The 26,108-nt window shown below is 36.5% G+C and overlaps 1 protein-coding gene across 5 annotated transcripts; it reads right to left on the bottom strand.

Annotated features, from left to right (window-relative positions):
- Window positions 1–1,658: 1,658 nt before the first annotated feature.
- mia2 (MIA SH3 domain ER export factor 2) lies at window positions 1,659–26,108 on the bottom strand. Of its 5 annotated transcripts, none has more exons than XM_059520001.1 (29): window positions 25,838–26,106; window positions 25,540–25,673; window positions 25,294–25,386; window positions 20,757–24,942; window positions 20,293–20,598; window positions 20,075–20,148; window positions 10,768–10,899; window positions 10,645–10,666; window positions 10,447–10,535; window positions 10,269–10,340; window positions 10,039–10,149; window positions 9,850–9,921; window positions 9,660–9,764; window positions 9,400–9,522; window positions 8,473–8,578; window positions 8,334–8,380; window positions 8,051–8,141; window positions 7,559–7,697; window positions 7,345–7,446; window positions 7,116–7,176; window positions 6,516–6,551; window positions 6,360–6,427; window positions 6,198–6,268; window positions 5,981–6,109; window positions 5,108–5,233; window positions 3,849–3,968; window positions 3,456–3,508; window positions 3,190–3,382; window positions 1,659–2,399 (listed from the first exon to the last, which is right to left on the bottom strand). In XM_059520001.1, the coding sequence occupies exons 1-29, from the start codon at window positions 25,944–25,946 to the stop codon at window positions 2,218–2,220; spliced, it is 7,152 nt and encodes a 2,383-aa protein (XP_059375984.1). In that variant the 5' UTR covers window positions 25,947–26,106; the 3' UTR covers window positions 1,659–2,217. The 5 variants fall into 5 exon arrangements, with proteins under 5 accessions (XP_059375984.1, XP_059375986.1, XP_059375987.1 ...); XM_059520003.1 differs by having other exon boundaries at window positions 23,616–24,942; window positions 25,838–26,092; XM_059520004.1 differs by having other exon boundaries at window positions 24,744–24,942; window positions 25,838–26,088.

Here is a 26,108-nt window from a genome sequence, read left to right on the forward strand (position 1 = left end):
AAAGAAGACATATAATAAAATTAAAAATAAAGTTAAAGCAGCGCAAGGCAGATATAGTGCAAATCAATGAAGTGAACAACAGTGCAGATAAAAGTTTTTAGTGCAAAAAAAAAATCCCTTATTAAAAATATCTTAAGTCTGATTAAAGTGACAAGTGACAAAGGGCTCAAGAGCAGTTATTTTATTTAACTGACGAGGTGGTGGAATGACGTCAGTTCCATACTGAATGAGGTAGTGAGCAGACCAATGCTGCACAAAGTGACTGGTGCAGTGACTGGTTCGGGAGGGAGTTCAGCTTCCTGACAGCCTGGTAAATGAAACTGTCCTTCAGTCTGCTGGTCCTGGCCTGGAGACTCCGCAGTCTCCTCCCTGATGTAAGCAGGCTGAAGAAGCTGTGTGATGGGTGAGTGGGATCGCCTGTGATGCAGAGGGCTTTGCGGGTGAGACGTGTTCCATAAATGTCCTGGAGGGAGGGGAGAGAGACACCAATGATCTTCTCAGCTGCTCTCACTATGCGTTGCAGAGTCTTTCGGCAGGACGCGTTGCAGGTGCCATACCACACAGTGATGCAACTCGTCAGGATGCTCTCGATGGTGCCTCTGTAGAAGGAGTACATGATGGGGGGTGGGGCTCTGGCTCTCCTCAGTTTGCGGAGGAAGTAAAGACGCTGCTGTGATTTCTTGGCTAGTGCTGCTGTGTTTTCAGTCCAGGAGAGGTCCACTGATGTGCACACCCAGGAACTTGGTGCTGCTCACTCTCTCCACAGTCGCACCGTTGATGGTCAGAGGAACGTGCTGAGTGTGTGCTCTCCTGAAGTCTACAACAATCTCCTTTGTCTTCTCCACGTTCAGAGAGAGATTGTTGTCACTGCACCACTTGGCCAGGCGGCTCACCTCACTCCTGTAGTTTGTCTCATCTTTGTTGCTAATGAGACCCACCACAGTCGTGTCATCTGCAAACTTAATAAAGAGGTTGGAGTTGTGTGATGGTGTGCAGTCATGGGTCAGCAGAGTGAAGAGGAGGGGGCTCAGCACACATCCTTGGGGGGGCCCCAGTGTTCAGTGCGGCCATCTTGTTTTTTTTTTACACTTGTAAAGCTGAATTTCTATGAGTTAAAGCGCTTGGCCTTGCTTTTCCAGGTCTGGGAATTTAGTGATGCATAGTAGGCATGTTCTTACTTCTTAAAAGGTGTAAAATATGTCCCAAAAACTATAACAATGTATCCTCTGTGCTCTGCTATGAAAATTTTTCCTAAGTCATTTCTGAAGCACCATATTACTCGCAAAGATCACTTAATACTATGCAAGTACTAAAAAAAAGCCCTTTTGATTATTGCATAAAACTAATGAATACATAATTCTGCTTATTTGTTAGGGATGCACAATATAATGGTAGCATATTAGTTATCTGATATTAGATTTAATCGTGAAAACTTAAGTCCCCTTTTTAAATTTCGGATAAAATAATATTCATTTTCATACTGTACATTATTTTGTGATGCCTAAATTATTTATTTTTTATATTTTAGTTAATTTTATTCAGTTATCAGGCATAACATGAAAACTTTCATCAACTTTTATTTTAATATTTGTGCACCTCTGCTGTTGTATTTTCGTCCTTCCAAGCATTAGCACCGTCTCAGCAAAAAAAATCAAATATTTTTCAAATGACATCTTTTATTATTAATGTACATAATTTCATCAGACCACCTATTTTAAGGCATGAGTTGTTATTAGAGGAAATTATAAATATATTCGCTACATGGACTTTTCTCTTTGAGTTGTTGGATTTGTCAAGTTACTAAAGTCTTGTTTCAACAGCATCCTATTCACAATATATACTTCGACTTTCTATACATACAGTTTGACAAATATGAGGACCTTTTATCAACTACCTTCAATTAAGAAAAAAAGGATAAGAACATCACAAACCTGAGCACCTATAGTCTTGTTAAAAGGCAGTCTAATTGACTTTTTCCAATTTACCTACAGGTTCACAAAGGCTGCACACTTACACTGTACCTGAAATCAACTTCCTCCTTATAATATTATAACCAGTGGCATGTGCTGCACCCTTTGCCATGCTTGTGCTGTCAGCTAAGACGTAAGTAAGAGGTAACCACAAGGCTACTGTGGTTACATATGAAAGGAAACACCCCCTGAGCACAACAACAGGAAGTTGGAAACAGTTTGCAGCTGAGGAAAAGAGCGTGAGAGATCAGATGACATCATGATGAGAGGGCGACTGGTCGGGGGGTTGCTCGCTGCCCGGTGGGGAGGGTCTGGGTGGCGGTCTGGGGGAGAAGCTGTCAGACAGAGGTCTTGGTGGCAGATAGCCCATATGTTGAGGGAGCGGCATTGGAGCTCTGGGAAACATTCCCGGGGGAAGTGGCCCTCGCACTAATGGAAACAGTCATAAAGATTATCAGTATTATATAATCAGACTGAAAACCCTGATGTGATGAAGCCTATTGATAAAAATATATTTAAATAACCTGAATGCTTTCTAATAATAAATCATATAGAAAAAATTAAGTAAAAAAAAGCATGTAATATTATAAATACTACTTAAATAAAAAATCTATTTGAATTAATACAGTTTTCGAATAATTGGACAGAAAATTCTGAAATGTTACCTTAAATTCCCATGAATAAATCTAGAAATAAATTAATGATTTTATACATTTGTTACTCCTATCTTGTGATAAATTGAATGGAGAAAATGTGTAATAATAAGAATACATTTGATAATGTGTGATTTGATTTCCCTAAATCATGTCCCAGTAAACATGCTTTTTATTTGCAACTATTATCAATATTGACCAAAAATTTTATATTTATTTATACATCACTACTGGAAATAAGGTCATGTTAATGTTGGTGGGAACCATGTTGTTAGCTTTACTTTAATACAATTTGCAAATATAAAAATTTAAGTAGCTGAGTCCCATCTTTTAATAAATCAAACGACAAAATTACAATGTGTAATAATAAATTATATAACAAATATTAAACAAATATCAACTTTACCAATCAAATCACTAAATTAAATCTTTCCCTAAATCATGTCCCAATAAATATGCATTTCATTTGTGAAAATGTCAATTTGCAGAAGTTAAATGTGCTGCACTTTCACTGTTTCTTCAAGCTGTGAGAATACAAACATTTCGAGTGGAAAGAGTTAATTTACTGCCTATGGGGGGACCACCAGGTCCACAAGGGGGAAAGAACTCCGGAGGTCCATAAGGGCCCCTGGGTGGGAAGTGTGGGCCCCTAGGGTCCATCAGTGGGGGCATTCCCATTAATGGGGGGCCAGGAAGAGGTCCCATTCTTAAATCTGGATCAGAGGGCAATCTCATGTCACCAGGCATCGAGTGAGGACCCTGTTAGGAGACACATTTTAGCTATCGGCATGTCAAAAAACAAGTTTTTCTCATCAATCGGAGGTTGACTCACGTCTCTGCTCTCATTCTCACTAATGGATGAACTGTTTCTTAAAAATGATGAATCTGAAGAGAAAAAAAAGAGGAGAAATACTCTTAGGTTCTTTGAGCCAAACTCCAAACATTTTAATTTGAATTTAATTCTAAGGATTGCTGAAAAGAACGCCCATTCATGCCTTGGTAAGGCTATTATATGAGCTACATAAAAAAAAATTAGCTGGGAGTTTCTGCCACATTACGTCTCTATGAGAATACATACCTCTGTTATTCATTATTAGTTACTAAGTTACTATAAGGCTTGTATATGTGAGTCATATTGGCTACTTATAATTCCTCAGGTACAAATGACCTTTAAGAGAAGTCAAAAATATTGTAGAGTCACATGTTGTCACATGGAAAGACTGACCTGATTTATCACCAAAGTATGTCTCAGGAGGAAGTGGAGGTCTAGGAGGCAGCGGACCCATATGATACAGACCTGGAGGAGGCCTCCTAAAGGGCAAACCCGGGTCTGGGAGAGGGTGACCTTTCATAAACACATAAAAAAATATTGATATACAATACATTTACTTGTATAAATGTATTATCAAGATCATAATTCATGTAGTGTAATATTATATATTTTTATTTATTTATTATGAATAAACCCGAGCCTTTACATTTTAATAGGGAATCAGAAACATATATAAAACATTTGAATTATATTATTATACTCAATATTCTAATATTCTCAAGAGCCTTGCAAACACTTTATGTGGGATCCGAAAGATTTATAATTTTTATTCATTACAATTAAAAACTAAAACTTACAAATTAATTAAAAAAAAAAAAATTATAAAATGAAAACAAATTTATATATATATATATATACACACACACACACACACACTATCCAAATTCAAAACACTTTCGAACCATATTATACATATTATAAATATAAACAAAAATAAGCATTTGAAAATGATTGGCCCATGAACACAGAGGATGTAATAGGGATGATGCACTACACATAAAAAAGAATGGTCATGATGATAATGACATTAAAAAAATACAGTGATGCTCTGTGTTATTCACAGCCACAGTGTGAAATAACTACCGGTAATCACTAGCCCACAGCATTCGGCCCAACAGTGAGGAGCAGCAGGGGGCAGTAGGACAAAGCCTGACATACAGGCCAAAAACAAAGAAGGCCCAGTTGTGTGACTATTCAAATAGCTGAGCGGCTGAGTCAGCGCTTCTCAGCCACCTCTGAATAACTGGGTTTGAGCACCAGTAACAGAAACGCCACTCACCTAACACTGCTGGCTAAATTACAGGCACCAGACAGTTAATTAATACTGAATTGAGCTAACAAGCCTCCTAAGGCTGCATATTCTACATATCTTTTTAGCATTTATAATAGTATATTTCTTGCATCATAAAATAGTTTTATGCAACCATTTCCACCCTCTGTGATCATTAGAAATAAACAGCGTTTTTTTGCTTCACTGTACCTTTAAATCTGAAAGACCTCTTATGTTTGGCTAAACTGTAAACATATTATAAAAATGGGCAGTCATGTTAATGTGCTCATAGTTTTTCCATCACTAATTTTTGATCATTGAGAGCTAGAGAAGTATTTCCTCCTGCTACAGGGCAGCTACAGCAGTGGGAACATCACTGTACCTGGAGGTGGGGGAGGGCCCCTGCGTTCCCTGTCCCAGGAGGGAGAGAGTGAGCCACTATCAGAGTGAGGGCCACTCCGATCAAAGTCTGGCCCACCACTAGGGGGCTCTACCACGCCACGGGATGCTGGTTATGTGACAGTGAGGGTGAAGGAAGATGAATGGAGTGGAGAGAGATGGCACATCAAAATGTTTGAGGGAATTAAGAATAGAAAAGAGAGGAAAGGGAGACAACCAACAAAATATTAACGAGGGTAATGAAACACAATATATGCAAATTTAGGGAATAATTCCTACACAAAGTTTAGTAGTATGAATTTAAACTGCACAAATTATTATCTTTTACTCCAGTCTACAGTGTCACATGATCCTTCAGAAATTACTTTGCTGCTCAAGAAACATTGTGATTATTATCAATGCTGAAAAACTTTTAATATTAGGTAATATATATTTTTTTTGAGTATCAACAGAATTGATTTAAAGTAAAAAAAATTGCAGCATTATTAATGTCTTCACTGCCATTTGCCTCCTTGTTAAATAATTTCATATTATATAATATTGTTTTAATTTCTTAAAAAAAAAAACGAACCCCCTAACTTTTGAACAGTAGTGTATAGGTAGCTTTTATTTACCAAACCATATTGAAACTGTCACAAACCAAACAGTGAGAAATCAAACCGGTTATACCCCTAATGCAAACCTTTAACTATATCTTATGGAAGTGAACAGGATTCATGCATGAGCTACACAGACACACACAGAATACTACCATGCTAAACTAAAGACTGACCATGCAAAAAATGGAATCACATTTTTCATACTAGCTAGAAGACTTTCCCCAGATTTAAAAAAGGGAGGGATGTTCGTTTATCACCTCTTCCTGTACCCATAAACTGAGGTGAGAGTCGAAGGGGTCCGTCCATTAGTGTCGGAGGGGACAGGAAGGCCCGTGTTTCTGAGGATGGTCGGCTAAGAGGAGAGGGTCCAAATGGAGATCTTTCACCTGTGAGATGGGGAAATGCATATCTCCAGATTCACACCATTTTAAACATAGACATGTACGAGCCAAAGGAAAGTGAAAAGTATCTGACCTCTAAATAACGGTCTGCCCTCTCGTAAATCCTTTTCAAGTATCTCAAACTTGAATTGGGCATCAGTCAGCCTGCAGTAGTAAACGCATTGATATGTATGGATAAATACAGGTTCTCCCGTTTATAAAACAGTACAGTAAAATACTCTCTAGTCAATCTCACCTCTGGCGGAGATGAGCGTTTTCTCTCTTGACATCAGCCAGGTCTCGATCTGCTGCCCTTGCGGCTAGCTATAACACAGAAAATAGGAAAAAGTGCAAAAATAACGCTACTAATGACTGGTATGGATCAAATATAAGTGGTCTGAAAACAACTTACCCAGTTATCATGAGCCTTTTTCTCATGAGAAGCAAACTGGTAGAAAAAAAGGACAAACATATATAATAAATATTCACATATAAAAATTATATTATATGAATATTTATGAGAAAAAAAATTATCTTTTGTGGTGGTATAAGATTAGTTCACATAATACATATTTAAATAAAATTATTATTTAATTTTTTAAAAATATTTTAATATCATTTTATTTATTATACATCCTCGTATTGGTCATACATACAAGTCTTATCTGTGGTAGGAAAAAAAAATAATTTATATAATAAATATTTAAAGTAATTAATTATTAATTATACATCCTCATATCAGTCACATAGCTCTATATCACAATGATAGACTGAAATAAGGATGTACGTCTCCCCCTAATGTCAGTTCCAAAATCTGCCAACAATCTCATCAACTGACATTTTGTGGTTTCCAATATTTTTATATAAAAGTATTTTGAGAAAATTTGTATTAAAATAATAATAGGCTATAATAAACATATATTCAGTGTGGGCATCATCAGCATGTGTAACTGAAGAACTTTTATCAATATAAATCATGTAGAGATGTTGTAACTCTATATAGCATTACTACCTGATTCTTGTAGGCCTGTGAAGTCCTTTCCAGTTCTTCCTCGAGGTCTTTGGCTCGTTGTCTATATAAACATAGGGAAAGAGACTATAATGTAAACTTCCTGTTTTGGTGAACATTCGTCTTGCATCATGTTTCCTGCCCTTCTCAGAGACAATTTCCTTTGATTTTATCACATGCTATATCATACTTAACTTAACTTCCTCATGTGTGCGATACAAGTTGCTCTGACCTATAAGTGTTGAGCTCCTCTGCAGCAAGACTGATCTTCTTGCCTGCCTTGTTGAGCTTCTCCTCCTTCTGCAAGCGCTCCTTCTCCTCCACTGTCAACATCCTAACAAGAGCACAAGAAATAATTGAATTATAAGCATTAGTATTTGGATTTCCAATAAAAAGAGACTGCGAAGTATAACGAGTGGAAGACGAAGATTCTCCATGGTCCAAACCTGTGTAGTTTGAGTTCATTCTCCTGGTACATCTCAGTCATGATCTGGAGTTTCTGCTGGAGTTTCTGGCTTTCACTAGCATAGTTGGCACTTTCTGATTCCAACACCTCCTTCTGCTCCTCAAGCTGTTTGATCCCCTCTGAGAATACAGAGAAACAAGAAAACGAGTCTTCATTTACAGTCTGAATGATCATGTTTGATATAATCAGGCCAAAGCAAATCAGATCCACTTTTATTGCTCAGAATATTTGCAGAGCAGGTGTTTTCCTATAAAGTCATGAAGGAAAGCAAACACGTTGTGATGTCATGAATAAATCAGTAAGATAAGAGTACAAATCATTTGAAAATAAATCCTTAACATGCCTAAACGTTCCCATTATGGAGGAATAAGTCACATTGTCTTTCTACAATCAATCAAAATGTACTTATTTATGAAATTAAAAGGTTTATGCATCAGCACCTGTTTCGACTCTAGTGGAACCAAAGTTTTACCTTGGAGATCTTCTTTGGCTTTAATTTCATCTGCGAGTTTGGCGAATACTCTGTTCTTGTCCTCCTCCATGGACTTCAAGTCTGCACTCATCTGAGACAAAGAGGAGGACTAGCATCAGATCTGTTAGCAGCATATTCTGGATGTAGACCGATGTTATTCATTTAATCTGACACAGAAGGGCTGTGTTTCAAACCCCAGCGAGCTGCCATTCTTGACAGCATGTTTGGCAGTCATATGTGGTGTCTAGGTGTTTCACTAGGTGTCAGATTTCAGTAGGAATACCTTGGCCGCTTCAATAAGTTTCTGTACTTTTTGCTTCTGATGGAAATCTGCAAGCACAAAAAAAATATATGAAATGATATTTCAAGACCTGACTTCAAATCAAACTAACACTATTCCCAAATGACCCTCGAGTTTGTACCTGAACTGTCTCCATTCTCAGCTCCAGCTGTATTAGTGCTGCCGTCAACGCAGCTCTCGTCCTCAGAATCCCAATCTCGCATCTTCAAAAGGTGCTCCGTCAGTGACTGATATAAGAAACGAAAAATCGCAATATATTGCGTAGTCAATTAATAATTTTCTGTTTTCAAATACTTTTGAGTAAAGTTTAAATAAATAATGTCTATTTAAGAAAATATTTTATTAATTTTTATTATATATTGTTTAATTATATCACATTCACTACCATGAGGGGTCAGTAAACTATTTTTCTTTTTAAAGAAATTATTTGTTATAATTATATGATCAAAATTGACAGTAAAGATATTTACATTGCTATATATATATATATATATATATGACACTGGAGTCCCTGGGGTATATTTGTAGAAATAGCCAAAAAACACTGTATGGGTCAAAATGATTGATTTTTCCTTTATGCCAAAAATCATTAGGATTATGTTAAAAATCATGTTCCATGAAGATATTTAGTAAATTTCCTACCGTTAATATATATAAAACCTAATTTTTAATTAGTAATATGCATTGCTAAGAACTTCATTTGGACAAATTTAAAGGTGTTTTTCTCAGTGTTTAGAATTTTTTTTTTTTGATTATCAGATTCTCAATATTTGTATCTCGGCCAAATATTGTCCGATCCTAACAAACCATACATCAAAGGAAAGTTTATTTATTCAGCTTTCAGATGATGTATAAATCTCAATTTCGAGAAATTGAGACTTATGACTGGTTTTGTGTTCCAGGGTCACACGCACACACATATATATTTATACACACACACACCCACATCCACACAAACAGAAATATTTACTGAATATATACTATATAGATAATGAAAAAATATACTTTTTTTTATAGTCTGGTGTGATTTTTCTGGTGTGTTTTATACCTTGATGCGATCATCTTTATTAGCGCAGTCCTCCAGCATGCTAGTATGTGATCTTTCACACATTTTCATCTCCTCCTCCAGCTCACCGAGACGTTCACCCCAGTCCTCTGCCTCCTGCACCAGCTGTATAAGAGATGAAAACACATAGGTCTTCATGTTACATGTTTGTTTAGGCAGTAAGCCATGAAGCGGCTTGCATTACATTGATTTTATTGATCTGTTCATCTTCTCCAAACTGAGTACCCTAACACTGATCTCACCTGTGCTTTACTCTCGAGCAGCATTGCATGCTCTTCTTTGGCCGCCTGCAGGTTCTTCTGCAGTCGCTCTGTGTTGATCTCATGGATCTTCAGCGTTGTGTTGTCCTACAGGAGAAACAGATAACTTAAAATGTTAAAGTGTTTTAAATGGAAATATGACTGAAACATGTGTCATATACATAGTCAATACCTGTTCTAACTGGGACTTTCGTTCTTTAGCTTCCTCTTCTAAATTTCTTAAAATCTGCTCGAGTTCAGCAAGCTGTAAAACAAATATAACAGCCTTTAGGACAGACACAGACAACATAAAGGGCATCAAGCATGAAGAGGGTATTTTGGATATGTAAAGTGAGTGTATCTGTGTGCATGACAACATCACCTGATCCTCTTGCTGTTTTCTTGCTTTGTTTTGTTGGGATAGCTCTTCTTGCAGCCTCTCTATTTCATTTTTCATCTGTGCATTTGATTGTTCAAGCTTCTGTGATGCCACCTAAAGGTAGTATAATTGGATTAGGTAACTAGTGGTCAGGGAGACACATTTATAAACATCAGTAAGCTAAATAACTGCTTTTTTAACAAGAAGGACTGAGATCATAGTGACCAAATTACCTCTAAATTGTCTTTTTCTGCAGTTTGTGCAGACATGCCATTGTTCTGCAGTTTGGACTCTAGTTTGTCAAACTGTTGAGATGGACAGACATTGTTTAGATGGACTGATTCAGGAGAGTGCATTTATACAAGCATGGGTGTAAATTATGTGTTTAGAGCATATACCAGCATTTCTCACCTTCTGTTTAACCTCACTGAATGTCTCCAGCACTTTGCATTTTTCATCAAGCAGTTCAGCCACTTTCAGCGCCATTTGCTTTTCTTTACCTGCAAACAAATAAACAGACAGGATTGGTTGAGAGCTGACAGTGGAAATCAGATAAAACAGATAATGAGGATAGGTTTAAAGCCGATAAAGAGCTAGAAAAACACTCACTTGCATATAGTCGACTTCTGATCTGCAGAAGAAAAAAAATCAGAAAACGCTTATTTAGTGAAATGATTACACTCATGAAATATCTTTTTTTTTTTTTTTACGTAGCAGTAATACATGACTTACAGAATGAATGAACCTGCAGCTGAACAGAAGCAGTGTGAATAAACCTAAAAATCCAGTGAAAACCACAGCTTCCCATGGCAGTCCATATAAGTCAGGGCCAGGCCGGATATCATCAGGAAGTGAAGACACAACCTAAGACATAGAAGTTAAACTGATATATGAATTCTCAAGAAAAAGAGAAATAAATTAAACAACTGTACAAGCTTTCACATTATAAGGCTTTCCTTAACCCTCTCTCTGTTACACACACATACAAAAGTGGACAGGTGCTTTTACACAGGATGTTCAATAAACCTAAAACCACATTCACGTGATCATACACAGACACAATTTTAAGTAGTTTCACATAAATGTTCATCATTATTTCTTAAAGTATCCTCCTCTGTCAATAACTGACCAAAACCAATGACACTGTAAGATGAAAAAGACTATGTACAGTGTACACACACCAATCAATACACTAAAGCTAACCCGTCATAAACCGGTAAACAAGGCCAGTAAAAGACAGTGGAAGTCATTGTAGATCTATAAATCAATAAGTTTAACACAATCACACAAATCAATGGTTATTTGAGATTAAATGAACAACATGTAACGTACAGTACCAGATGCTTCAATGCTAACCAGCTGCATATGTCTTAATACAAAACGGTTTACATAGTATACATCTAATCTAAACTACTAGATACTGCACTAGAATAAAATCTGTGAACTATGATAGATGACTTAATAGAAATATACATGACACCTGCCATACACACTAAAGTAACGCTTTCATCATCATACTATGCCACATACATCTTTGATTTTCTCCACGGCGAGTGTGTAGTAAATCTTCGCTGCTCCTGTCATGTCAGTCGCTTCTGTGACGACCGACTCGGTCTTAAATTCGTCTGCCATGATTATATTAAAACTGAGCTATTCTATATTCTATAATCTGGTAATTTATCTGTTGTTATGCCATGGTGCCGGATGCTGTTCTCTTCTCTGACTCCTAGTGCGCACTGCGCTGAGATGAAGAGCGCACTCTTGTGTTTTAGGGAGCATTTGTAAATAATATGATCTTTTGTCTCGAAAATTTAAACAGAGTTTACCTGATATTTGTTAAATTTTCATTAAAATATATGAAACTATGTACTGTGCAACATAAAGTAATTAAATTCAGATTTGTTTGCGGAAAATGTTAAATCCACCAAATACAACACCCCTACAATCGTCATGGTTTCTTCCACGCGTCACCAATTGCTGAATGCCACAACGTTAAGTTCGAGTTTTAAAGAGACAGGCGTATCGACATTAAGAAATTAGTCATTAAGTGTACACGCAAAAATATTTGTCATGAGGTAGTTATGAAACGTCATTAGTGGGTGTGTCATTTAAATATATCTCTTTAAACAAAGCTCATTGATCCACAGATCGGTTGAGCAGCTCAAGTCTGTCTGGATTGAACTCAACTCAAAATCATGAACGTTACTAAGTTACTTAACAAACCTTTGCGTCTGCATTAATATATATTTATTTATCACCTATGTTGGTTTTATAGATTATTTAGCTGTAGAGACAGTAAGTATTTTTCTATATCAATCAACTTGACTTGACTGCAAAATACAACACTTTTTGTTGAATACAGTCAATACAGAAAGTAGACTGTAGTCGTCGGCGTTTTCCAAAAATAGGGTACAATATATTGCGTTAAACACTTCAAAAAATATTTTGAACATAAAGTAGCTTCAGAAAATATTGTTATCCTCAGGAGCTAAACTAAATATAATAGGAACTTTCCATGTAAAATTTGGGGAATGTGTATGGTTACTTTAGATTCACTGCACGTGTAGGTAGAAACACCTATATACAGTCATGGCCAAAAGTATTGAGAATTATATAAATATTAGTTTTCAAAAAGTTTGCTGCTAAACTACTTTAAGATATTTGTTTCTGTGATGTACTGAAATATAATTACAAGCACTTCATACGTTTCAAAGGCTTTTATCGACAATTACATGACATTTATGCAAAGAGTCAGTATTTGCAGTGTTGGCCCTTCTTTTTCAGGACCTCTGCAATTCGACTGGGCATGCTCTCAATCAACTTCTGGGCCAAATCCTGACTGATAGCAACCCATTCTTTCATAATCACTTCTTGGAGTTTGTCAGAATGAGTGGGTTTTTGTTTGTCCTCCCGCCTCTTGAGGATTGACCACAAGTTCTCAATGGGATTAAGATCTGGGGAGTTTCCAGGCCATGGACCCAAAATTTCAACATTCTGGTCCCCGAGCCACTTAGTTATCACTTTTGCCTTATGGCACGGTGCTCCATCGTGCTGGAAAATGTATTGTTCTTCACCAAACTGTTGTTGGATTGTTGGAAGAAGTTGCTGTTGGAGGGTGTTTTGGTACCATTCTTTATTCATGGCTGTGTTTTTGGGCAGAATTGTGAGTGAGCCCACTCCCTTGGATGAGAAGCAACCCCACACATGAATGGTGTCAGGATGCTTTACTGTTGGCATGACACAGGACTGATGGTAGCGCTCACCTTTTCTTCTCCGGACAAGCCTTTTTCCAGATGCCCCAAACAATCGGAAAGGGGCTTCATCGGAGAATATGTCTTTGCCCCAGTCCTCAGCAGTCCATTCATTTGGCTTCTTTGCTGCCCTTCTTGACACCAGGCCATCTTCCAAAAGTCTTGCCCTCACTGTGCGTGCAGATGTGCTCACACCTGCCTGCTGCCATTCCTGAGCAAGCTCTGCACTGGTGGCACTCCGATCCCGCAGCTGAATCCTCTTTAGGAGACGATCCTGGCGCTTGCTGGACTTTCTTGGATGCCCTGAAGCCTTCTTTACAATAATTGAACCTCTTTCCTTGAAGTTCTTGATGATCCTATAAATTGTTTATTTTTAGGTGCAATCTTAGTAGCCACAATATCCTTGCCTGTGAAGCCATTTTTATGCAACGCAATGATGGCTGCACGCGTTTCTTTGCAGGTCACCATGGCGAACAATGGAAGAACAATGATTTCTTCTTCTTCTTCTTCTTCTTCTTCTTCTTTGGGATTTTACGGCAGCCGGCATCCAAAAAAGGTGCATTGCTGCCATCTACGGGGCTAATATCTCATCGTACTATATTCGGCTATAAAGCCCAGTGTCTAATAAAAATTTTAAAAAACAATGTTTTCCCCTCCCACTTGACCCTATTTCTAAAATACTTTTCAAAGACACTTCTTTTAAACCAAATTCACACAATTCTCTAATAAGAACTTGTCTTTGGAGATCATAATTTTTACAATATATCAAAACATGTTGTACCGTCTCAGATTCCTTACATGAACACAAGCCACTCTGGTGTTTTCCTAAAATAAATAAAGTGCTGTTTAGCAACGTGTGACCTATCCTCATTCTGGAAAATATCACCTGCTCTTTACATTTCATTCCTTCTCTTTTAAAAACATTAACTGAGTCACTTACCCTACTAGACAATGAAAATAAGTGCCTCCCTTTGTTTTCTTGTTCCCAGATCTGTTGCCATTTTAAAATTGTTACCTGCCACACAATACTTTTACCCTCCCCCTTGGATAAGTATATATTAACATCTATATTTTCCTTTTGAGCAGCTTCTTTGGCCAACTTGTCAACCTTTTCATTTGTTACAATACCTACATGAGCTGGGACCCATATGAATGATATTTCTACCCCTCTAATTTTCACATCTCTAATTGCCAAAAGAATATCATACACAAGATCTTGCCGACTCTTTGATGATCCTTTCTCAATACTATTAATAGCTGACACAGAGTCACTACATATTAACACTTTTTGATTTTGAATCTGTTCAGTCCATTGTACAGCCATTAAGATTGCATATAATTCAACTGTAAATACACTTAGAAAATTTGATGTTCTCTTAAAAGCTTGGACATTCCACCTCTGAACAACAAAAGCTGCTCCTGTAGCACCCGTTTCTTGATCCTTAGACCCATCAGTGAAAATTAATATGTATTCCTGATATCTTTCTATTATATGATGCTGGAACTCATGTACCAAATTTGACTCTGGATTTTCTAACTTAATCCCAAGTATCTCTAAGTCAGTCTTTGGAACCTCCATCTGCCATAAAGGAACTGAAGGCCACAGTACTCCTGGACAAAAATTCTTATCATGTATAGACATTTCCTGTGCCAATGCCTCACCCGTCCATCCAAAACTAGGAAGTCTTGCCACCTCTCTCTCCCAGCTTGACTGAAATGCTATTTTAACTGGATGATCAATCCTTTGACCCATCAAGTTGATCCAATAATTAGCCTGCAGCTGCTTTCTTCTTAAAAAGAGTGGCATTTCTCCTATTTCTACCTGTAATGAACATACTGGAGAAGATCGCACAGCTCCTGTACATATTCTTAATGCTTTAGCTTGGACTATATCGAACTCAGCTAAAACTGACTTGTCTGCAGATCCATAAACCAAACACCCATATTCAATTCTTGCTCTGATTAAATATATATAAATTTGCTTCAAAGAACCTACATCTGCTCCCCATTCTGTTCCAGCCAGACATCTCATTAAATTCATTACCTTTTTACATTTCTCTATTACTTTTGATACATGCTCCCTCCATGTAAGTCTAGTGTCAAAGATCACCCCAAGAAATTTAAAACTTTTAACCCTTTCCAAATTCCTACCATACAACTCCAATTGTATACTTTCATCAACTTTCTTCCTAGTAAAAAACATAACCTTAGTCTTCTCAATAGAAAATCTAAAACCCCATTTCCTTCCCCACTCCTCCACTATGGTTAGAGCTTCCTGTACCTTCTTCACAGTATACTTCACATTTCTCCCCTTTTTCCATATGCTACCATCATCTGCAAATAGTGACTTTCCAATTTCTGGCTGAACATTAGAAAAAACATCATTAATCATTATGTTGAACAATAATGGACTAATGACACTACCTTGAGGTGTCCCATTTTCTACCAAACATCTTCTAGACGTTTCCATCCCAATTTTCACCTGGATACTTCTATTATTTAAAAAGTCCATTACCCAGTTAAACATATTTCCCTTAACTCCAAGCATATGCATTTTGATTAAAAGACCCTCTACCCATAACATGTCATACGCTTTTTCCACATCTAAAAATACTGCCACAACAGTCTCTTTTTTTAACTGTGCTTTTCTTTGTTCATCCTCAAGACATATAATAGAATCAATAGTGCTTCTTCCCTTTCTAAAACCACTCTGACAACTAACCATCAGCCCCCTTTCTTCCATGAAGTGCATTAACCTTTCATTCACCAATCTTTCCATTAACTTACCTAAGTGAGAAGTCAACGCTATTGGTCTATAGCTTACTGGATTACTAGGATCTTTTCCCGGTTTTCTTATTGGAATAATAACTGCCTCCTTCCATCCTACTGGAATCTTTCCTTCCTCCCAAACTTTATTAAATACACTTAAAACCTTCTGAATTCCCTTCTCACTCAACTTTCTTAACATGCTATAACAAATTTCATCTTTACCAGGAGCTGAATTCTTACACTTATCCAACGCATTTCTTAACTCTCTCATTGTGAATGGAACATTATATTTATCCTTTATTTTTCCCTTCTTTTGAATAACCCCAGCATATAAACTCCTTGTTTCTTCCCTACCCCTTCTTTCTTCTTCTGATAAATTACTGGAACTATGTACCTTTCTCAGTGTATTCACCATCATTTCTGCTTTCTCTAGGTTTGTTATAGCCACCTGTTCACCATCTAAAAGGATTGGATAATTCCACTCTCTTCTATTACCATCCATTTTCTTGATCATTTGCCACACATTATTTATACTAATATTACTTCCAACTGAGCTACAATATTCTCTCCAGTATGATCTTTTTCTTTGCCTTATGGTCTTTCTCACCATTGCTTGTGCCTGCTTATATTCAATCAAATGTTGAAAGTTATGAGTTCTTTTTAACCTTCTAAAAGCTCTGTTCCTTTCCCTAACTACCTCATCACATTTAACATTCCACCATGGAACCACTTTTCTAACTAGTTTTCCTGAACTTTTTGGTATTGTATCCACTGCAGCCATATAAATACTTTGTCTCAACTCAATTTCATTCCTTTCAACATTATTTGTTTCTTGGATTAAACTAATATACAAATCACTTGCCTCCGTAAATCTCTCCCAGTCTGCTTTTTAAAAAATCCACTTTCCATGACGATCTTCTGTACTCACCCTTACATCAACAACCAATTTACATATAATTGGGTAGTGATCACTTCCAATAGTGCCTTCTCCACCCACTCACACTTTGATGCCATTCTGCTAGATAAAAATGTGAGATCTAATACTGACTCTTTCCCAGTTCTAACATCAATCCTAGTCCCTCTACCATCATTTACACAAACTAAGTTTCTCTCATTCATTAGTTCTTCAATCACTTTCCCATTATTATCTGTTTTCCCCCCTCCAACCCACAGTGTATTATGAGCATTAAAATCACCACACCATACCACATTATCCCTATCATGGCCTTCTATTTCCTCTAGTTCACTTAATTCTAGCTGTTTACAAGGGTTATAATAATTTATTACTACTATTTTCTTTTTGTCTGCCCATACTTCCATTACCACATATTCTTGCTCCTTTCCTGTACCCAACACCCTACAAGGTACACCCTTCTTTACAAAAGTAGCACAACCCCCACAATTTCCTTGCTCTCTGTCTCGTCTGATAACAATATAATTAGCTAACACAAAATCAAATCTAGGTTTTAACCACGTTTCTTGAATACACATTACATCTGGTTTTACACTTCTACTCTCTATAAACTGTTTAAAATCTTGTCCATTTGCCAACAAACTCCTTGCATTCCATTGTAGAATGAGCATAATAAATAAGATCATCCTTTATCTGCTTCTTGGCTTGAATGTACAATAAGACAGTCCTAATTTCTTCCCATTTTAATTCTATCATACCCAAATGCTGAATTGCTGCCTTTGTAACAATCTGAATCCTTTCGGTTTTAGATTTGACCTCAGCTGTTGCATTAATTACTCCTGCAATAAAGATAACAAAGTCCCTCTTTTCCCTCCATTTTTTTTCTCCTGTTCTCTAAGTTCTTGCCTCTGAATCCATACATTCCCTGTTGTTATTTCTCTTCTATCATTTCCTTTATTAATCCCCTTTGTTTGCTCCACTCTTTTAATTGCTTCTGCGTAAGGAACTCTTTCCTTCCTTTTCACATTCTGAATCTCAGTCTCCCTTCTCATTACTTCACATCCCCAGTAGGCCGCACTGTGTCCTCCTCCACAGTTAAAACATTTAGGTCTAACCCCCTCTCCACATTCCCCATAATCATGCTCCCCACCACATCTAGCACACCTTTTAATCCCTTTACACAGATTAGCAACATGACCAAACTTCTGACACTTGTAACATCTTGTTGGTTTATGAGTGAACTCTCTTACTCTATATCTCAAATACCCAAAGTGTAATTGTGTAGGCAATTCTTTTGAGCTGAATTGTATCAACACTGACTCAGATTCTTTTTTCTCAACCCCCTTGGTTAAACGCTTTGCGCTCTGAACAAAATCATATTTTTCTTTTAGGTTTTTGACCAGTTCCTTCATCTTAACTGCTAAAGGAATCCCATAAATCACTCCTTTACTTCCTTGTTGTTCACCTACTTTCACCACTTTTACTACCACTACTTTCCCAACCGTTTGCAGTTTTAAAGCTCTTCCCACCTGCTCTTCAGAGATACATCCAATTAGTAAATTACCATCATTTAGAACTCTAGCATATTTAACCTCGCCAACCTGATTCTTAATTATTTTCGTCAATTTTAATGGATCCAAATTCTTCACTCCTGGCTCTTCAAACCTCACAACAACATTCCAATTCTCATCACCGTCTTTCAATCCTCTACTCCGCTTTGCTTTATTTCTCCTCCTTGTCTGCCAATTCCCTTTATCTTGTTCCAAATCATCCATACTACAGCAACTATCTTCCTGACTGTTTGCCATGATAGAGAATATAAGCAAGCGTATCGTATACCGGACCTATACAGGCCGTCGGCCGATACTCCCGCTAAATACTCTCTACTCACAAATTAACCTCACTGAACAAACCAATTAAACTGTGAATAAATAGTCAAGAAGACCAACGACACAGCAAAAAAAAAACAGCTAGTCAGCTCGGGTTACCACCCAACTTCACCAGAACAATGATTTCAAGCATCAGCCTCCTTTTAACATGTCAAGTCTGCCATTCTAACCCAATCAGCCTGACATAATGATCTCCAGCCTTGTGCTCGTCAACATTCTCACCTGAGTTAACAAGACGATTACTGAAATGATCTCAGCAGGTCCTTTAATGACAGCAATGAAATTCAGTGGAAAGGTGTACTGTTGTTGTATCTGGAGTATATGCAAATTGCTATTATAAAAACTTAAGGAGCAACTTTTCCAATTTCCAATATTTATGTAATTCTCAAAACTTTTGGCCACGACTGTACATAAAATAAACATCATAATTAAAAGATCAATAATAATAATAAAATAATATTAAGATTGCCTACTAGAATGAATTGAATATCCAATCAATGTTTTAAGTAAAAAATTAGGCCTATACATTATTGACTGATTTTAATTGTCCAAATTACTGATTTTTCATGGTGAATCTCAAATTAGAATATTGTTAAAAAGGTTTTTTTTTTTTGTAATTTATTTCAAAAACTGAAACTCTTTTTCATATATTCTAGATTCAAGTAAAATTTTTCAAAAGTTTATATATATATAATTATAGCTTACAGCTCACGAAAGTAAAAAATCCAGTATAAAAATATTATAATATTTCCTGTGTGTGGCTAATCAAGTCCAGTCAGTATAATCAAACACCGCTGGACTCAAATGAAGGTGTAGATCCATCTCAAGGATGATCAGAAGAAATGGACAGCACCTGAGTTAAATAAAGTGTCACAGCAAAAGGTCTGAATACTTAGGACCATGTGATATTTCATTTTTTCTTTTTTATTAAATCTGCAAAAAGTCAACAATTCTGTGTTTTTCTGTCAATATGGGGTGCCGTGTGTACATTAATGAGGAAAAAAAAGAACTTAAATGATTTTAGCAAATGGCTGCAATATTACAAAGAGTGAACATTTTAAGGGGGCCTGAATACTTTCCGTACCCACTGTGTGTGTGTGTGTATATATATATATATATATATATATATATATATATATATATATATGTGTGTGTGTGTGTGTGTGTGTGTGTGTGTGTGTGTACTTTTAGCAGGCAACTTTTCCTGAGACACTTACATTGTTGACTATAGATGCAATTTCATTAATTGTGACTTCAACAAAAACTGCCATCTGATGAAATTGCCCTTCACCTGTCATACAACAACAACAACAACAAAACACATTTATTTTTTTTACAATGTGTATGCAATGTGTGAAATGGCACACCTCAAAACTTTTTTTGGACCAAAAGGAGGAAAGGCAAATTATGATATAATTTTTAAAAGAGTGATTACCTTTCTGTGATTCAACATGCTCCTCAGAGATAAGACCATGGCTTTGGAAAGTACTTTTCTTGGTTTCAGAAGATGTCCAATCCTCATGCTTTTGTATATCCTGCTCATCAGTCTGAACATCCTCCACATTAGCTCTGTTTGCTGAAAGGTCCTTTTCCCTAGAGACTGGCTCATTCTGAGGATTGCCCAAGTCATTTATATCAGCTCTGTCTTCGGTAACTTGATTATTTTCAGCCTCTATTGTGGAGATTTGTGTATTCTTATGCACTAGACATGCATCATGAACACAGTCATCTTTGCTGATCCCTGTGAGGACAGAGAGGGAACATTACTTTCACATTACCATCACTCAAATAAGATTACAAAGCAGTTTTTGTCCCATGCAGTATTCACCAAAATTTTGAAATCCATTATCTGTCATGCTCTTATTATTTTCGAAAATGTTCAGTACAACTCATCAGTACCTGGGCTTTCTAAACTGTTTTCTGTTATCACTGGTGAATATTTCTTTCTGTGAGAAGATAAGAGGGTTAACAGTTTTTGTAGTGCTGGATATTCTTTAGCATTATCCCTGCCAGGAAAACCTTTATCTTGTTGAATATGTCCCAATTTGGTGTTCATCTTCATATGGTAATCCAACAGCTGTTCAAAGTCACCGAGTTCATCAATGTCATCATTATCTTGACCTTTATCATTAACATTTCCCATTTTGGAATCCAGCCACGACAACTTCTGGTCTCCAAATAAATCTAAAAGGTCTTCAATATTCTTTTTGCTCAGGTGAGGATATAAGTTTGTATATTCTTTAGAGGTTTCTGTAGGTTCATTGACAGTTTTTTTGTCTTGAGTTTCAAGGCTTCCAGGCTGTTCTTCATCACTATGTTCTTCTTTATCTTCTGACTTCACTGCCATCTCACCATCATCACTTTGATCCCAGATGGCACCTGTGCCACTTTCCTCCCTTCGTGTGACACTTTCTGAATCGGTTTGACAATCCTCATTATTTGCTGTGTCAGTCTCCTCTTTGTACTCAACACTTTGATTTTGTTCATGTATGATATTAATATTGCCATCCTGAACTGAGTCATTCTTTGAGAAGAATTCATTTGTCGGTTCAGTTTCTGTGGAAGTTGTAAATCTATCTGGGTCTTCAGCCACAGCGTTAGAAATATTATCAATTTCTGCATTTTCTGGTAAACTTTGATCATGACCTGTATGTTCGGAAACTGTATCTGATTGCTCTTGTTCTTCGAGAACTACAGCCTCATCATCATATTTACCTACTGAATCAATATCCTTAACAATACTTATACCTGAGTTTTCTGTCACCAATGATTCATGATGCGATTCACTGGTATTATCTATCTCATAATCTGTGACATTTAGGGATGAATTTGAATCAAGCTCTGATTGCAATTTTTCTTCACTAGTTACAGTTAATTCATCTGCTACAAGAGTGTGATTAGGAGAAGATCTTTCATCAAGAGGATTTATGTTTGTGCCCAGTTTATCTTCATTGCTCATTTGCGTTGCATGTGCTTCTGAATCTGATAACTTTTCTTGATGAAATGTGATGTCTTTTGGTAGTACTTCATCTAACTGTGCCTCATTTCTTTCCATAACTAATTCATCTTTTCTGTCTATAACTAACTCATCATTTTCTTTCAATATACTTTGATCGCTTTCAGCTAATTGTTTTTCATTATTATATTTTGATAATGCATCCATAATCAGTTCTGCGTTTACATCTGCATTTACACTTTGACCAGCTGTGAGAGTTTCAGTATGAGAGTCAGCGTACAAATCTGCAACATTTGATTCTTGTGTTTTTTCATGATGTAACTGAGTACCTGTTTGAATATCTGACAGTTCAGATGTATTAGCACCAGTTACAGGATCTGCACTAGGTTCATTAGCATCATTTTCTTGCTGTTTGATAATGTCTAAATTGCCTTGATCAGACAGACTTTGTGTCAACTTGCCCTCTGAAATGTAATCAGCTGAATCAGTTAAGTTGTTTGTGCTCTGAATATCGTTTTTATTTGCAGACATAACTTCATCACCATTTTGGGCATTAGATTCTTTAGAAAAGCCATCTATATCTCTAATGCAATCAGATGCAACGCTGTCTTTTAAAGTAATTGTTTCATCAGAGAGAACCTGAGTTTCACTAAGTAATTCAACATCCTTTGTGTTTGATTCTTGCTCGACAACATCAGATATTTCTTCATTATTCACATTCTGTTGTTCAATAAAATCACCCCTGCATGAATTTGCCTCCTTTGCTGTCTTTTCCTTATCACTTTGCACATCTTTCATATTTTTCTCTACAGCTCCTTCTAAAACATCAGCATTATTTTCACTTTTAACCTCTTCAGTTAAATCATTTGCTGACTTGGTTATAAGGATTTGTGAATCTATGTTATCTTCTGTCATTTTAGATTCTACGTCTAGCTGTTCAATGCTATCAGATGCAATGCTATCTTTAAAAGTCATTGTTTTTTCACTTAGCATGTCAGTGTCTGTTGGGTTTGAGTCCTGCTTATAAATATCAGTCAACATTTTATCTTCTTGATCCTTGTAATTATTTTGTTTCTCGTCGAAGTCTTCTTTACCTGGATCTTCTTCCTTTCCTTTCTTTTCCAGATAACTTTGCACATCTCTTGTATTTTGCTCCACATTTCCCTCGAAAAAATCAACATTGTTTTCATGTTTAACCTCTTCAGTTAAATCATTTGCTGACTTGGTTATAAGGATTTGTGAATCTATGTTATCTTCTGTCATTTTAGATTCTATGTCTAGCTGTTCAATGCTATCAGATGCAATGCTATCTTTAAAAGTCATTGTTTTTTCACTTAGCATGTCAGTTTCTGTTGGGTTTGAGTCCTGCTTATAAATATCAGTCAACATTTTATCTTCTTGATCCTTGTAATTATTTTGTTTCTCGTCGAAGTTTTCTTTACCTGGATCTTCTTCCTTTCCTTTCTTTTCCAGATCACTTTGCACATCTCTTGTATTTTGCTCCACATTTCCCTCGAAAAAATCAACATTGTTTTCATGTTTAACTTCTTCATTTAAATGATCTGCTGACTTGGTTTCAAGGACTTGTGAATCGATGCTGTCATCTGTCATATTAGATTCTACATCTAGTTGTTCAGTGCTATTAGATGCAACGCTATCTTTTAAAGTTTTATTAGACAGTGACTGAGTTTCCATAAGTACATCAGTGTCTATTGGGTTTGAGTCCTGTTCATAAATGTCAATCAACACTTTTTCTTCTTGATCCTTGTAATTATTTTGTTCCTCATCAAAGTCTTCCTTACCTGGATCTTCTTCCTTTCCTGTCTGTTCCTCATCACTTTTCAAATCTCTCGTATCTTGCTCCACCTTTCCCTCAAAAAAATCAGTAATGTTTTCATTTTGAACTTCGTCAGTTAAATTATCTGCTGACTTATTCTCAAGGATTTGTGAATATGTGCTGTATTTTGTCATATTCGATACTTCATCTAGTTGTTCCAGGTTATCAGTTGCAACACTAAGTACATCAGTGTCTGTTGGGTTTGAGTCCTGTTCATTAATATCAGTCAACATTTCTTCTTCTTGATCCTCATTATTATTTTGTTCTTCATCAAAGTCTTCCATACCTGGATGTTCTTCCTTTTCTCTCATTTCCTCATCTCTCTTTACTACTGAGTCTGCTTGAAAAGGAAGCTTAAGCATTGATGTCAGGCTGTTGACTGAAAATATGGAATGTGAACTTGATTCAGAATCTTTGGTTTCAGTGGTCTCTATATTTGAAGCAGATCCAGGGCTTTCTAGTTTGTCATTGCCTCCATCATCTTCAACATCTTTAGTTTGCTCTTCTTTGTAAAGGTTTGTGATTCTGTTGTACATATTTCCATACCATCCCGCCTGCTCTTCTTCTTTTCCATTTTCTGTTTTCCTGTCCTCCAAAGGACCATCCTTATTTTCCACACTGCTGTCTAGGTTGTTTTCATCTCTCTGTATGTTGTCAACAACACCCATATTCTGACTTGGGTTAAGAATACTCTCATCCTGGATGTTTAAGTTTTTATCTGTTTTCTCAGCTCCATGTTTAGTCGCAGCTTCAGAATGGTCTTCACTAAGGTCCAAGACATCTCTACCCATACTTTCCAAGGAGCTAGACTGCTGAGATGATGTATCTTCATCATTTGTAGGGTTCTCAATATTGTCCTGAGTATCAGTTTTTAAATCCTTGTTTCCCAACCCAAAAGCATTGGTTAGTTCACCGCTGATCCACCCAAACGTTCCAGAATTCGTCTTCTCCTCCACATGGTTCTCCTCAATATCCATCTCAATTTTTCTGCTTTTGAAGGATACTTCACTGATCTCATCCTGTGGTTCATCATTGCTTTGTTCATTCCTGTCAAACCATCCACTAACAGCAGAGCCTATCCAGGAAGACCCACCTTTTTCTGTCGTCTTGGGGCTGTTTTGATCAGAAACATCTTGAACAGAAATCTGGCTGGGTTCACTCTCTTCTGTTTCCGTAGGTTTATCTTGGACTTCATTGAGATTGGTTTCTTGTGACAAATCTTCCAGATCATCAAATTTACTGCTGGGCTCAATCACTAACCCATTATCATCAAAGCAGATGAAGTCATATTCCTGAGGAGAGAATTAACATTGATAAATATGTATGTTCTTTGTAGTCAATTTTCTTACCAAATCAGCATACATGGCATAATTAATTCTGTCAGATAATTATGATTTCTTTGGAGTTAACATAAGCTATGCCAGTTTATTTGAGTCAGATTCTGTACACTGTAAAAAGTGAAAAATTATAATTTTTACCTGATCCAAGCCTTAAAAGATGTGAATGTAATCTAATGTATTGATTTAATGTATGGATCTAATGTAATGGAAGTTGTAACAGATCTTTTCTTCTGTATTATAACATACATCTGTCAAACAGATTATCAAAACAGGTTTTTGTTGCTGTAACTGAATGTACATTACCTGGGTCGGCACCTGGATTTCCTTTTTTTCATCAATAAACAGTTGATCAACTTTGATGGCATCTTTTGGGAACAATCCAGACAGCTTTTCTATCTGCAAAACGTAAAATATTGTGAATATTATTGAACAAATGAGCAAATAATAGAGTTTATATGTCAGATTAAAGCACAAATGTTGTATATTGACTTTACTTTATTGATTTATACATGCATATTTTTAATCAAGACAAAAAAAAATAGTACTCACACTTCCTGCCCATAGATCATTTCTTTTTCCAGTAAGTTTGTAGTAAACCGTGATGATATCCCCTTTTTTGAAGTTTAGAAAGCGGCAGTCTTTAGCAATATGATCTCTCTGTGCCTGCACCCGACTTATCATGCCTGAAGAAATGGACAAAAACTTAAAGATAAGAAAGCAATAACCTGAACACGAGGCACATAATTTTGCATGAATCCATATAATCATTAGATAAACAGTAATCACACATCGCAATTTGAGTCTAATCTCTTTTTTTTACATATATGAGCATGAATGATGATCTTACTTTCACATTCGGGGTCTCCACATAGTTTGTAGTCTGAAATCAAACCCAAACCCTGGTGTAAAAAACTGATGACAATATGAAACAAAATTAATGCATATACAGCTGCCATGTTTGGATTTATCCAGCAATCCCCTTCATCTCATTAGATCAATTCCTTCATGTGCATTTCCAAATCCATTAGTCAGAGGAAAAGACAGACAAAGTCCCGGCAAAATGTAATTCCCTTGGTCTTGTCAGATAATGAGCCAGTCCAAGGAGATCACAGTCTGAC

Source organism: Carassius carassius, chromosome 32 (genome assembly GCF_963082965.1).
Source record: "Carassius carassius chromosome 32, fCarCar2.1, whole genome shotgun sequence".
In the NCBI taxonomy this organism is placed as follows: domain Eukaryota; kingdom Metazoa; phylum Chordata; class Actinopteri; order Cypriniformes; family Cyprinidae; genus Carassius; species Carassius carassius.

Excerpts from the sequence above, each read along its gene's own strand:
- mia2 (XM_059520001.1), bottom strand. The coding sequence starts at position 25,946 with ATGGCAGCTGTATATGCATTAATTTTGTTTCATATTGTCATCAGTTTT. Across the intron at positions 10,150-10,268 it reads CAGAAAAAGACAATTTAGAG|GTGGCATCACAGAAGCTTGA; the intron begins GTAATTTGGTCA and ends TACTACCTTTAG. Across the intron at positions 6,110-6,197 it reads GGGCAGACCGTTATTTAGAG|GTGAAAGATCTCCATTTGGA; the intron begins GTCAGATACTTT and ends CCCATCTCACAG.